The 14,449-nt window shown below is 40.0% G+C and overlaps 1 protein-coding gene across 1 annotated transcript in view; it reads left to right on the top strand.

The window, feature by feature from the left end:
• Positions 1-583: 583 nt before the first annotated feature.
• The window catches only part of BBS2 (Bardet-Biedl syndrome 2), a 33,705-nt gene continuing 19,839 nt past the window's right edge, over positions 584-14,449 (top strand). The window contains exons 1-5 of the mRNA XM_017502708.2: positions 584-1,098; positions 6,016-6,243; positions 11,096-11,221; positions 11,469-11,531; positions 12,311-12,388. Coding sequence (XP_017358197.1) covers positions 985-1,098; positions 6,016-6,243; positions 11,096-11,221; positions 11,469-11,531; positions 12,311-12,388 — 609 coding nt within the window. The 5' untranslated portion in view covers positions 584-984. The remainder of the gene's footprint in view (positions 1,099-6,015; positions 6,244-11,095; positions 11,222-11,468; positions 11,532-12,310; positions 12,389-14,449) is intronic.

Raw genomic sequence — 14,449 nt, forward strand, 5'->3', positions numbered from 1 at the left:
GCTCATCTCATCACCTACCCCAGAATGTCCGTTTCCAGAAGGCAGCAGAGTGAGTCCTCGGGGCCTCACCTGAAGTTCCTCTGGAGGAACACCTTCCATCGAAGCTGGCTCTCTCACTTTCTAACAGTCCATGTCTGAATGTCACTTTCTCAGAGAGAGGTCTCTTTCCCACCACCCTACTTAACATTGCATTCCCTCCAACCCTCTCTCTCCTCTTCCTTCCCTTAATTTTCTCTCTAGTACTATCGAATGACATGTATTTCTTGTTTAATGCTTGTCTGCCCTGACTAGTACGTCAGTTCCAGGAAAGCAGAGGTTTGTCTTTTGTTTACCACTATTTATTATCTAGAACAGTGTCTGACACACAATAGGCCCTCAAGGAAATTTTGCTGGTTACTTTTCAATTTTGCAGGTTTGCACTCAAAAATATATAGGGAGCCTTACCAGGAGCCCTAGACTGAACGTGAGTCTAAGCATTGGTATGGTTTTCCTCCACACAACCACCAAAGCAAGGGACAGAGCCGACACTCAAGAAAGATTTACTTAATTAATGACCCTCTGGAGTAGGGCAGCATTGTGTAGAGTTTGCACGGGTGCAGCTTGGTTGTGGTGCTAGAAGGGGAAACATCTGGGCTGCACTGGCTCAGAGACAGTCCCTGTACACGGGTCAGTGGAATTCAACCCACAGGGATAAATGACCGCAGGGGAAACCAGCTGCATCCGCAGCCCAGCAGAGGTTCCACCGCGCAGCCGCAGAAGGCGCCGAGGAGCTAATGCGCAGCCGCAGAAGGAGCGGACGGGTCTGCGCAGCCGCAGGAGAAGCTGGCGGTATCTGGAAGAGTTCGTTCCCGGCTGTTCGCGGGCAGCCTCAGGAGGCTGGGCCCGGGCGGGTCTTGTCCCTGCACCTCTCAACCGGGCGCGGGAGGCTGGCTCCGCTGCGCTGGCCTCGAGGCGCCAGCCCTCCTCCCCTAAGCCGCCGCCATCATGGTGCCCGTGTTCACCCTGAAACTGCGCCACAAAATCAGCCCCCGCATGGTGGCCATAGGGCGCTACGACGGGACTCACCCGTGTCTGGCGGCCGCCACCCAAGCGGGCAAGGTAACCGCCCCCACCGGCAGGGAGCTTGGGCCCCAGGAAACCCCGGGACCTCCGCCGGCCGCACCCCTGAGACCCCGCTTCCTCCCCAACCCCGCCCCCAGCCCGTGGTCCCAGCAACCGTCACCCTGTAGCTCCATCCTTCTGAGGACAATGGGGTCTTAGAGGAACAGCTTTTCTGAGCAGTTGATGTTTTCTTGTCGTCAGGCACTTAGAGTCGGGCGAGGTCGGGGTCCCTGGACATAGAGAGCTTAGAGAAGAGACGTCTCCGGAGGGAATGGGCTTGGTCCGGGTTAGCAGTAATAACGGACCCCAGATTCAAGCCAAGGGCCCAGCTTGTCACTTGGAACTCAGAATTCCTCCCACTCTCTCATGTTGCTGCTGCTGCTGCTTTTTTTTTTTTTTTTTTTTTTTTTTGAGACGGAGTCTTGCTCTGTTGCCCAGGCTGGAGTGCAGTGGCGTGATCTCGGCTCACTGCAGCCTCCACCTCCCAGTTTCATGCAATTCTCCTGCCTCAGCCCCCCAGCACGCCCGGCTAATTTTTGTATTTTTAGTAGAGACAGAATTTCACCATCTTGGCCAGACTGGTCTCGAAATCCTGACCTCAAGTGATTCATCCACCTCAGACTCCCAACGTGCTGGGATTACAGGCATGAGCCACCTCTCCCGGCCCCTCACACTGCTCCTTTATCGAACAACGACAAAACAATGCAAAGACTCCTACTAAATTATTCAAATTGTACTTTTGATCCTTGCCCATGTACTTTCAGTTCTTTCTCCATAATTTATTCATTAAGTATTAGGTGCCATTACTGTGCAAGGCGTGAGAGTCAAAGAGATAAAAGAGACATGATCATTTAACATTCACCAGACTTCTACTGAACACCTCCTGTATAGATTTTGGAGACTCAGATGTAAAGTTGGAGTCCCTACTTTCAGAAAGCTTATAGTCCAGAAGCTAACAGACAAGGCATATCAAAGCCCTGTGTATTTGCTGGAGGCATGCCCAAAATACATGGAAGGTAGTGACAAGGCTAATAACTTAAAACAGGCACAAAACTTTATTACATGAATCATCTCAACATCATTGCTACAAGGCCAAGGGCAGCAGCATGGCATAGGTATGGTGGTTCTTGGCTCCAGTATCTATTTATTTCATGACCTTGGGCAAGGCACTTAATAATAGTACATAATACATGGGGTCATGAGCTAAGCACTTTGCATATAGGAAGTGGTCACCAATTGTTATCTGTTATTTTCTTTTTATGATTCTCACTTTATTGACTAGAAATTGCAGTTCAGAGAGGTTCAACACAGTGCTTGGAGCCACTCAACTAAAAGTGTGGAATGTGGCCCAAGTGCGTGTTGTCTGACCCAGAGTGGATTTAATAAGCTAGCATTTGTGTAACAATTTATAGTTTTTAGGACACTTCCACGTATGTTGTATGTTGTAATGATATGCCTTGGGATATGGAAGTAAAAAGTGAGGCTTCGTTTTCATTAAGTAGTATAACAGAGTTAAGCTATTAATATGGGGTCTGGCACATCATGATGTTAGTTATTGTTACTGTTAGAAGTCACTGACAGGTTGGGCTCAGTGGCTTACGCCTGTAATCCCAGCACTTTGGGAGGCTGAGGCCAGCGGATTGCCTGAGGTCAGGAGTTCAAGACCAGCCTGGCTAGCATGATGAAACCCTGTCTCTACTAAAAATACAAAAATTAGCCAGTTGTGGTGGTGGGCACCTGTAATCCCAGCTACTTGGGAGGCTGAGGCAGGAGAATCACTTGAACCTGGGAGGCGGAGGTTGCAGTGAGTTGAGATCGCACCACTGCACTCCAGCCTAACAGAGTGAGCCCCTTTCTAAAAAAAAAAAAAAAAAAGGCACTGACAAATGTTAAAAAGAACTTCATGTTGGTTGTGCTGTAGGTATATAGCAGATATAAAAAAGGCCTGAAAATATCCCATTGATATTAACTCAGCCCCTAATTTGAGGGCATACTACATGCTGGGCAATGTTCTTAACTCTGCAGGTGCATCGGAGAATGGCCCCTATGTGGTTTATATTTGAGAGGGGGAACCAGGCAGTTAACCGAATATGCAAGTGTCTTCACAGGAGAAAATGAATAAGGGATTCAGTATGGTGGGAGCTTGCTGTTTTACACAGGCGATCAGATGGACTCTAATAACATTTGATAAGATATTTGAAGGAACTGAGGAAGCAAGCTCTGCAGATTTGTGGGATAAGTGCCTTCCAGACCTTGAGGTGGAGATATGTGTGGTGTGTTTCAGAAGCACGAGGAAGCAGCTATGGTTGGAGGCAATGAGGGTGGCCATGAGGTAGCCAAAAGCCAGATCATATAGGAACCTGTAGGCCATGGCAAAGACCTTGGTATTTATATTGAGTAAGTTGGGAAGCTCCTGAGGGTTTTGATAAAATGGGTGTTGGAAGTCGCTTTATGTTTTAGATAAAGGCTAACTGGCTGGTATGTGGAAGATGTTCTGTGATGTGATGCAGGGAGGTAGGTGTAGGAGTAGAAGCAGGGTGATCAGGCAGAGATCCCTAGGGCAGCCCTTATACAGACTGTGACCTGGAGTGGAAGGTAGGAATGCTTGATTCTAGGGCTGTTTTTGAAAATAGCCAAAAATAAATAAGTAAATAAATAAAAATAAAAGGAGGTCCCTTGTCTTGTGTAATTGGACGGGTACTTTGTGTTCAGAACTATAAACAAATCTAAAAAGTTCTGGCCTGATCTTTTCTCTTGAGACCTTAAAAAGAATTAGTAATATTTTACAACTCAAGTAACACCATGAATATATTCTCTTAAAAGCAATTAAACATTCCAGCTAGGGTTAAAGCCTGCATCTCTAGAAACAGGACTTTATCATTAGATCTGGGATCCTGTTGTGAACATGGAGCTGATTCTGGACCTTAGCAAGGATATTTTAAAAAGAAATGTCTGTCTGGGCGTAGTGGCTCAACACCTGTAATCCCAGCACTTTGGGAGGCTGAGACGGCGGATCACCTTAGGTCAGGAGTTTGAGGCCAACCTGGCCAACTGAAACCCTGTCTCTACTAAAAATATACACCCGTAATTCCAGCTACTTGGGAGGTGAGGCAAGAGAATCGCTGGAACCCAGGAGGCAGAGGTTGCCGTGAGCTAAGATTGTGCCACTGCACTCCAGCCCGGGCAACAGAGTGAGACTCCGTCTCAAAAAATAAATAAAGGAATCTCTTGCAGGGTGAACGTTAGAGTTTTCCTCTGGGGACATTTTTTTCTCTCATGGTGATACTTAGGGGTCAGTTTAATTTATATTCTTTATAGCACCTCCTCAGCTAGAACAAATGTGTGAACTTCAGCCAGTCCTTTGGAAGCCCTGGGAGTGGTCATTTTTGTTGTGTGACTGAGATTGGTTTTCTTTCCTTGCCTGAAGGGACAGATTTGTCTCCCTCTGGACTCTCTGGGTGTAGAGAACAGCAGGAGGGAACTGGGGAGAAATCTGACTCCTGAGACCCTTGTTGCTCTTGGTAAAAATTGCAGTCTTTCCATTCCAGTAAGAATGAATATGGAGCCCGTAAGATATTTTCCCTCCTGTTCTTTCTCAACATATCTGATTTCTGGAAAACTCTGTAAGGATTGCTTTGTTCAGAATTGTCATAAAACGAAGTGTGATATGGTGGATACCATAGGAGCTGGAGCTCAGGGTCTGAAGCACACCAGGCCCTTGTCTTAGCCCTGTCACCAGACTCAAGACCTTAGCAAAGGGCCTTAACTCTTCTGACTTCACCTGGAAATCAAGGATTGATGTCAGGATCAAATGTAATTAACGTTTACCAAAGCATGTTGTAAAGTGCTACACAGATGGGAACATGTGGCTGCACACCTTATCTATGTTCAATCTTTTAAAAATTATTTTTTGTTGAAGAGGCTGCCTTGGGTAGGTATTAATTTAAAATGAATTCTGTTTGGATTTATGCAAAAGGGATGAAATGTTCATGTAAATTTTACAAACTTTAAAACTAGAAGGGGCTTGAGGAATTCCTAATCCAGTGTTTCTCATCTCCCCCTCCTTTTTTATATTGCCCACCTTGGAGGTTTTTTAGATCATGAAAATTTCCCCAGTGAAATTCTAATACCTCAGATATACTGTATATCTCTTTTTATAGTGTGGCTCTCTGAAGGGCTACATGATTCCCCTATTGGAAACCCAGTTACTTGTCCTGGGAGTGATCTCGCCCCTCTTGAGAATGCATTTTCTAGTGCAAACCTCCTTTTTACAGATGAAGTCCAAGAAAGTTAAATAATTTATGCAAACTGATTATATTTATGATAATTGAAACTGTTGAATTTATTATCTTTGGGCTAATTACTTAGTTCTGCATCACTGATATAAACTATGAAAGCCTTTAAGATACTTGATTTGCATGACTCAGTTTAAGTTTGGGAAACAAATTTACTAGCAGACCATTTTAAGGTCTAGGAAGTGAATTCATTAGGTGCTTGGATGAAAGATAATAAAGGAAGTGTTTATTCTGTTTTCCATAATCTTCTCGGTGTGTGCCAATCACATTGAAGGTGGTAGCAGCTTATTCTAGGTTGATCAGGAAAAGTCTAGTTTCTAAGAGTACTTTGATATCTTGCTGGGGGTAGCATGTAAGCTGGCCTGGTAAGCAGGGACTAGATCTGTTTCATTAGACTAGATCTTTTTCATTACCTTGTTGCTCACAAGGCTAAGAACCACCTGATTTCCATGACTCATAATGATTGAAAGTTGTTCATGCATTGAACTATGTATAAGTGTTTTAAGTTTTATAGGAGATTAAAGTGACTTCTTGTTAATGTGTTAATAACATGTTTTTTTAAGTATGATACTAATTTTTTATATTTTAAGGGAATATAATTAACTGGTTTTTGTTTTAGGTTTTTATTCACAATCCTCATACACGGAACCAGCATTTCAGTGCATCCAGGGTCTTCCAGAGTCCCCTGGAATCTGATGTTTCTCTTCTCAATATTAACCAGGCAGTCAGCTGCCTGACTGCAGGCGTATTGAACCCTGAGCTTGGCTGTGATACTCTTTTAGTGGGGACACAGACTAATCTTTTGGCTTATGATGTCTACAATAATTCGGATTTGTTCTACAGAGAGGCAAGTAATAACCCTCATAACCATAAAATTGTCATTCCTCATTAATGTCTATTTCTTATGCTTGGAAGAAATGAGATCATTTATTTTGGTCTGTTTATTATGTGACCGTTACAGTGTAGATAAACAACATGGAGATTTTGCTGTTAACATCTGCTTTATGCACTCGGAACTTATTTATTTGGTTATGGGTGCTAATCACTTGGTGACACTTGAGTTTATGAGGTATCTGTGATACTACCATCTGTCAAGATCTCCTGTTGAGAATTCAGCCAAGAGCTGGGAAGCCAGTAGACAGGTCTCCTGGTGGACTTGCATAAAAGTTTAGTGCAATAATTTATAGGAGAAGCCCTTACTGTAGCCTGCCACCTACAGGCTGCTGCAACTTTAATACCCAACTTTAATGCCCAAATATGAAGTTTTACAAACTTACCTATCTTTTCTCTCATAAATATGAATAGTTGAAACAGTTGAATTTATTATTTTTGGGTTAATTACTTAGTTCTGCGTCACTGGTATAAACCGTGAAAGCCTTCAAAATACTTGATTTGCTTGAAGTTGCTTACAGCAATTCGTATTTATTACAGAAAAGATAGGGAAGTAAAAGTAAAAGAAATTATACCTTTTTTTTCATCTAGAGATCACACTTAACTCTTGAATTTTTGAATCCAAATTTTTTACCAAGCATATATGAATACATTTTGTAGTAAAATGGAATCATATATACATGTAGCCTTTTTTTTTTTTACTCTATAGCAGTTTTATTAAGATATGATTCACATGTACAACTAACCTCCTGAAAGTATATAGTTCAGTGGTTTTTAGTGTATCCAGAGAGCTATACAACCCTCACCACAATCAATTTTCAACATTTTTACCCCCAATAGAAAACCCATACCCACTGGTGTCATGCCCCATTTTTCTTTAACCTCCTAACCTTAGGCAATCAGTTATCTACTTTCTGTCTCTAGAAGTTTGCATATTCTAGACATTTCTTAAATAATGGAATTATATAATATGTGATCATTTGTGACTGCCTTCTTTTTCTTAGCATATTATTTTCAAGGTTGATCCATGTTGTAGCATGTGTCAGTAATTCATTTTTATGGCTGAATAATATTCCATTGTGTGTATATACCACATTTTACTTATCCGTTTATCAGTTAATGGACATTCCACTCCCTGATTATTATGTGTGGCTCTTTCATTCAATAATATGTTGTGAACATCTTTGTATGAAGTTACTACATATCCGTTATATCATTCTTACTGATTCCATAGTATTTTGTTTTGTTAATATAATTTGTTTAACCATTCCATGTTGTTGAACATTTATTTACATTGTTTCTCTATTACAGTTCATAGTGTAATAACTGTATACCTTTGACTACTTCCCTGATTATTTCCTAAGGATAAGTTCCTGAAAATGCAAATGGTTTTCTTTCTCTTTCTTTCTTCTTTTTTGTTTTTTGAGACAGAGTCTTGCTCTGTCACCCAGGCTGGGGTGCAGTGGCACGATCACGGCTTATTGCAGCCTTGACCCCATGGGCTCAAGTGATTCTCCCACTTCAGCCTTCTGAGTAGCTAGGACTACAGGTGTGTACTACCATGCTCAACTAATTTTTTAAAATTTATTTTTATTATTATTATTTTTTGATACTGAGTCTGACTCTGTCCCCCAGGCTGAAGTGCAGTGGTATGATCTCAACTCACTGCAACCTCTGCCTCCCAGGTTCAAGCGATTCACCTGCCTCAGCTCCCTCAAGCAGCTGGGATTACAGGCATGTACCACCACATCCAGCTAATTTTTGTATTTTTAGTAGAGATGGGGTTTTACCATGTTGGCCAGGCTGGTCTCGAACTCCTGACCTCAAGTGAGCCACCTGCCTCAGCCTCCCAAAATGCTGGGATTACAGGTATAGGCCACCACACCTAGCTAATTTTTTATTTTTTAGAGAGATGGGGTCTCACTATGTTGGCCAGGCAGGTCTCAAACTCCTGGGCTAAAGCAATCTTCCTGCCTCAGCTTCCCAAAGTGTTACAATTATAGATGCGAGCCACAACACTTGACTGGTTTTCTTCTTTGTATATTTTTTGTTGAAGGTAAAATGTACATACATGAAAATGCACAGACCTTAAGTGTACAATTCAATGAGTTTGGCTGCCTATAACCAATACCCCAATAAAAATATAGAACATTTTCATCACTTCAGAAAGTGTACCCCATTCCAGTCAATTTCTGTCTTCCACAGACATTCACTGTTCTGACTTCTGTCACCTTAGGTTAGCTTTTCCTGTTGTTGAACTCCATACAAATGGAATCATACAGAATGTATTCTTTGGTGCCTGGCTTCTTTCACTTAACATAATGCTTGCGAGAATTATCCATGTTGTTGCATATAAAAGTAGTTTTTTGTTGTTGTTGCTGAGTAACAAACATAGTATATTCCATTATGTGAATATACTATGGTTTGTTTATCCACTCTCTTGGTGACAGACAAGTGGGTGGACGTTTGGGTTGTTTCAGTTTTTAACAACAATTTTTATATAAGAATTTTTTAAAAATGAAGACTTTTTGTGGATATATGTTTTAATTTATCTTGGGTAAATACCCAGGAGTGGAATTGCTGGGCTGTATTGTTTATAAGAACTTTATAAAACACTGCCAAACTGTTTTTGCAAAGTGGTTATATAACTTTACACTACTGCCTGCAGTAGGAGAGTTCCAGTTGCTGCACAACCTTTGTCAACATTCGTTGTTGCCAGTCTTCAATTTTAGCCATTTTGGAAGGTATAAAGTGATATCTTACTATGGTTTCATTTTGCATTTCCCTGATAATCATTGATGCAAAGCACCTTTTCTTGTGCTTATTGTGCATTTATTTGTCTTCCGTGAAGTGTCTGTTTTTTGTCTATTTTTTATTGGTAGTTTGTCTTTTTATTATTGATTTGTAGACATTTCATGGATATACTGTATACAAGTTCTTTGTCAGATTTCTATGTAATAAATATTTTCCCTCAGTCTGTGGCTTGTTCCAGTAGATATGTATCTCTTGATGAGCAAAAGTTTTTTCATTTTTATAAAGTCCAGCTGATCACTTTTTTTCTTTACTGGTTGGGACTTTTTTGCCCTTTGCTTTTTTCAAGGTCACATTGTTTTTGTTCAGAACTGAAATTGTGTTTAGGATTGTAGTAGTCAGGGTTCTCCAGAGAAACAGAACCAATAGAATATGTACATATTAGAGGGGGAAATACTTGTTTTCAGGAATTGGCTTATATAGTTGTGGAGCCTGGCAAGTGGAAAATCTGAATGGTGGGCCAGCAGGCTGGAGACCTAGGAGAGAATTGATGTTGAAGCTCGAGTACAAAGGTTGTTTGCTGGTAGCATCCCTTCTTCCTTGGGGGAGGTCAGTTTTTTTTTCTGTTAACAATACTTAATAGAAAGTACTTAATAAAAAGTATTGAAGGACTTAATAGTAAAGCAGATTATTATCCATAATGTGAGTGGGCCAATTAATGTGTGAGGCCCACCCACATTATGGATAATAATCTGTTTTACTCAGAATCTACTGATTTAAATGTTAATGTCATCTGAAAAATACCTTGACAGCAACTCTAGAATAATGTTTGACCAAATACCTGAGTACCATTGCCTAGCCAAGTTGACACATAAATTCACATTACAAGGACTCAGCTTTACAATTGCCTAGTCAAAGACTTTTTTTTTCTTTATTTTATTTTTTTTTTATAAAGACAGGGTTTCACCATGTTGATCAGGCTGGTCTTGAACTCCCGACCTCAGGTGATCCGCCCACCTTGGCCTCCAAAGTGCTTGGATTACAGGAGTGAGCTACCATGCCTGGCCAAAGACTTTTTAAAATGAGATTTTCGATAGGCATTGGTGAGCTGCTCCCTAGAAATACTACCATTTTCCATACCCCCCTCAATAATGATAGTGCCTGTTTTATTACACCCTAACTAGTAGTGGATATTATTGTTATTTTTCATGTTTGTTGACTGTATTTCATCTCTAATATTTCCTGTTTGTTTATTTTTTTGGTTGGGATGTTTAACGTTTTTGTATTTATTTGCCTTTTACTAACCTTTTTCTTATATTAACTTTTTGACTTATATATTGTAGGGCTTTTTTTCTCACTTCATTGTTTACCTTTTAACTTATTATTTCTTTGGCCATTTAACAGTTTTAATTTCTTATGAAGTCTTTCCTGTATAGCAATCTTTATAGTTTTTCTACTTAAAGATATGTAAGTAATATTATTTTCCTATACAATAAACAGTGTTTATAAAGATGTCCTTGAGTCTTTCAGAAATAAGTTAACTTATACTTATGTAATTTATTCAAGAAGTCTGAGATACTTATTTTGGATGGTGGGACCAAATAATTTATTATTCTTTGTGCTTTTTAGTACTAAGAATAGTAAAATTTAAAAGAGTAGTAAAGAACTGGATTATAAGTATTTAAAAGATCTCTATCCAAAATTGTTAAAACAAATTCTGAGTTTGGGTGCTTAAATGCGTAAGTCTTGATTCTCTGGAGAATTTGCCGTCTGGAACTGTGGTCCCAGAGAGCCCCAGAGTATCATAGCAGCTTTTTGTAGCAGCTTAGTGTGAGAGCCAAGGCTCTGATTTACCCTGCATCTGTGCTCATCCTTGCAGAAGCCACAGCGTTAGGTCTCAGTGGACAGCCCTGGCTGCCTTCTCAGGAGACAATCTGGCCACTCACAAATGATGACAGAGGAATATGGGTATCCAAACAAAAATATGGATATACATTACCTTCAGTGTGCCTGCAGATGATTATGTCTAAGATAATGTGTCCTTTTACTTTTCTTAGGTAGCAGATGGGGCAAATGCAATTGTGCTGGGGACCTTGGGAGACATTTCTTCCCCTCTTGCGATTATTGGTGGCAATTGTGCTCTGCAGGGTTTCAATCATGAAGGAAGCGATCTCTTTTGGACGGTATGAAGAAGCAAACATTCTTTTTGCTACTCTTAAGCATTTTTACTTTTGTTCTTTTTTAACCACCAACTCTACTGAATAATTAAAATATAGAACAATATTTATAATTCTCTATATTAAAAAAGGATATGAATAATTTGAATAACATTCATTTGTGTTTTATGTAATCCTCTCCTTCACGTAGCTAATATATTTGGAGTAAATAAAAAAAAGATGGCAAGCTAATGATTTGGGGTTTCATTTTCAGGTTACTGGAGACAATGTTCATTCCTTGGCCTTGTGTGACTTTGACGGTGATGGAAAGAAAGAGGTATGTGGGGGAGGAGATACCTCTCTTATGTGTTTAGCTGAATAAATTCTGTCATGACAGTGACAAAAAGGATTCTCCTGGCTGATTTTGCCAGGAGAATGCCTAAATGCTGAGCTAATTGACCTCATTTGTCTTTCTCTTCTCTTTTGAACGGTAAATCACTTGTGCTTCTCTAATAAATACAAAGATCAAAGCCATGGTGTTTCAGAGACTCAGGAGGGTGCAGAGAGGGTAGGGGATCGCAGTCTCATGAATTGCTCCTCATGCTTTGAAACCATGTTAATATGTAGTTTTCAATTTTAGCCAACTTTTTTGAGGAATCTAAATGTTTTAGAAATGGGCTTTTAGCCTTTGAAATTATTGTTATGGTTACCCTAGAAATTAGCTTCTTGAGCAGTAGGTGTGAAGTGCTGTGTTGGTCACTGACTTGCCCCTCTCTTATCCATGGACACTGGGCTCTGGTGTTTGAACAGGGCTTTCATCTGTAGGCAGCAAAAGTTGCTGATCCAGGGAGCATTTTCAGGTACTCAGGGAAATAACTTATTCTGACAAGATGTGCAATTCCAATGGCAGGATAAAAGCTGTAGTAGCCCGTTTCTTCACTGACTGAATGTGCTGATCCTCCCAATAGAGGGAGCATTCCTGAGCATCAGACTATTAGGAGGTAGTCAGTCTTGGGTGGCAGTGGCAGCATGGAAAATATTGTGCAACTTTTTGTTTTGTTTATGAAAATTTTGTTGTTTTCACTTACCTAAACATGTATGATATTTCCCTTTCAGCTTCTTGTTGGATCTGAGGATTTTGACATCCGAGTTTTTAAGGAAGATGAGATTGTGGCAGAAATGACAGAAACAGAGGTAAGAAGTGCCACCTTGAACTACAGTAACCTTGGGCAAGATAGATCAGCACTGTTAGATGAAACATCCAGTGAGAGTGCTGGGGCATCTCCCAACCCAGATGGTTTTAGGATAAAAACTGGGGGTCAGACAGAGTTGTATGTTATGGAAAGAAAAGCAGTAAAATTCCTAAGATTAATAATTAAGATATATTTTGAAAAGACTGATTAAATAGAGAAAAATTATTGAGTATAGTTGAATACATAAAGGCATTTCTTAGTTAATACATGCAAATAATAATAATAATGTCAACTATTTATTATGTACCTATCATATGCCAGGTGGTACTCTAAGTACTTTATATGAAGTAACTTATTGAATCCTTACAACAACCCTAATAGGAAGATAAATTATTATTTCCATAGATGAGGAAACTGATGTTCTGCTTGTTTGTTTCTTTGTTTTGAGAAACAGTTTTACTCCATCACCCAGGCTGGCGTGCAGTGGTGTAATCTCGGCTCACTGCAACTTCTACCTCCCAGGTTCAAGTGATTCTCATGCCTCAGCCTTCTGAGTAGCTGGGACTACAGGCGTGTGCCACCACCATGCCCAGATAATTTTTGTATTTTTAGTAGAGATGGGGTTTTGCCACGTTGCCCAGGCTGGTCTTGAACTCCTGACCTCAAGTGATCCGCCCACCTTGGCCTCCCAAAGTGCTGGGATTACAGGGGTTAGCCACTGCGCCTGGCCTGATGTTACATTTTTGTTAAGTTACTTGTACAATATCTTGGCTATGAAGTGTCATGGTCAGCGTTTGAACCTTTATGTCTCTTCTTCCTCTTCCTCATCATATGTATTGAATAGGGCTGAAATGCATAAATGAGATTTTTATATTTCTTTTCTTCATGCAAATTCAGTACTTCTTAGGCACATTTCTGTAGGTAAGCTTATTAGTTAACTCCAGCTCTAAAAAAAAAAAAATTAGGTGTTAGAAACTCGTGATTAGAATTACTCATGTAACGAATGGAACCTGAGATATTTCTTTAAAAAGTTTAAACTTTATTTTTAAAAAGTAATGTTTAGGCCTATGCAGTGATTCATGCCTGTAATCCCAGTGCTTTGGGAGGCCAAGGTGGGAGGATCACTTGAGGCCAGGAGTTTGAGACCCTCCTGGGCAACAAGACCCCATCTCTACAAAAAATATAAAAAATTAGCTAGGTATGATGGCACATGTCTGTAGTCCTAGCTGCTTGAGAGACTGAGGCAGGAGGATCCCTTGAGCCCAGGAGCTTGAGAATACAGTGAGCTATGATCGCACCACTGCATTCTACCCAGGGCAACAGAACAAGACTCTGTCTCAAAATTAAAAAAAAAAAAAAAATTAAAATGAAAAAAAAAAAAAAAAAGTAACAGTATTAAGACTTAGGAAAATAAAGACAAAAAGAAAATAAAAAGCAATATCTAAAGATTACCTGTATCATTTATGGTTTTGACATTCTTATGATATTTATTTGCTGCCAGTTTTTAGGATTGGGCAAGACTGAAACAGAAAAAAAAATTTTTAAGGTATTCTTAAGGAATAAGAAGAGGATAAAGGAGCAATGGCTTGTGAACATTGTAAATGGACAGAAAGAAACCAGTGAAAGGGAGTCTTAGAGATCAGAATGGTGGGATTCTGCAAAATTTAGTTATGTGGTATTTAGGAATCTATGTTAGAAAGCTTGAGGACACTGGTCTCAAAACTAACCTTGGCCACTTGTCCTTAAATTGCTTGCTTCATGCCACTCATAAAAGCTGTCTAAGAAGGTCACTTCTTTCCCTGTAACTAAAAAGGAAACCAAAAAGCAAAACCTACATATTGACATACAGTATTATCAATGACTTTAACGAATTTATCCTATAGCAAGAGTTATCAGTTTTTACTAAGTCCTACTATACCTTTTATATGTTCATAGGCAGTATGATGTAAGATGATAGTTGTGGACAAAGAAAAGATGAAGAGGACAAATGAGTGCCAAAAGGAGCAGTCTGAGGATGTGTGTCTATACAGGGAGTCTGTTTTGGTTTTTTTTTTTTTTTTTT

The sequence above is a fragment of the Cebus imitator genome, unplaced genomic scaffold (assembly GCF_001604975.1).
Source record: "Cebus imitator isolate Cc_AM_T3 unplaced genomic scaffold, Cebus_imitator-1.0 Scaffold297, whole genome shotgun sequence".
NCBI lineage: Eukaryota > Metazoa > Chordata > Mammalia > Primates > Cebidae > Cebus > Cebus imitator.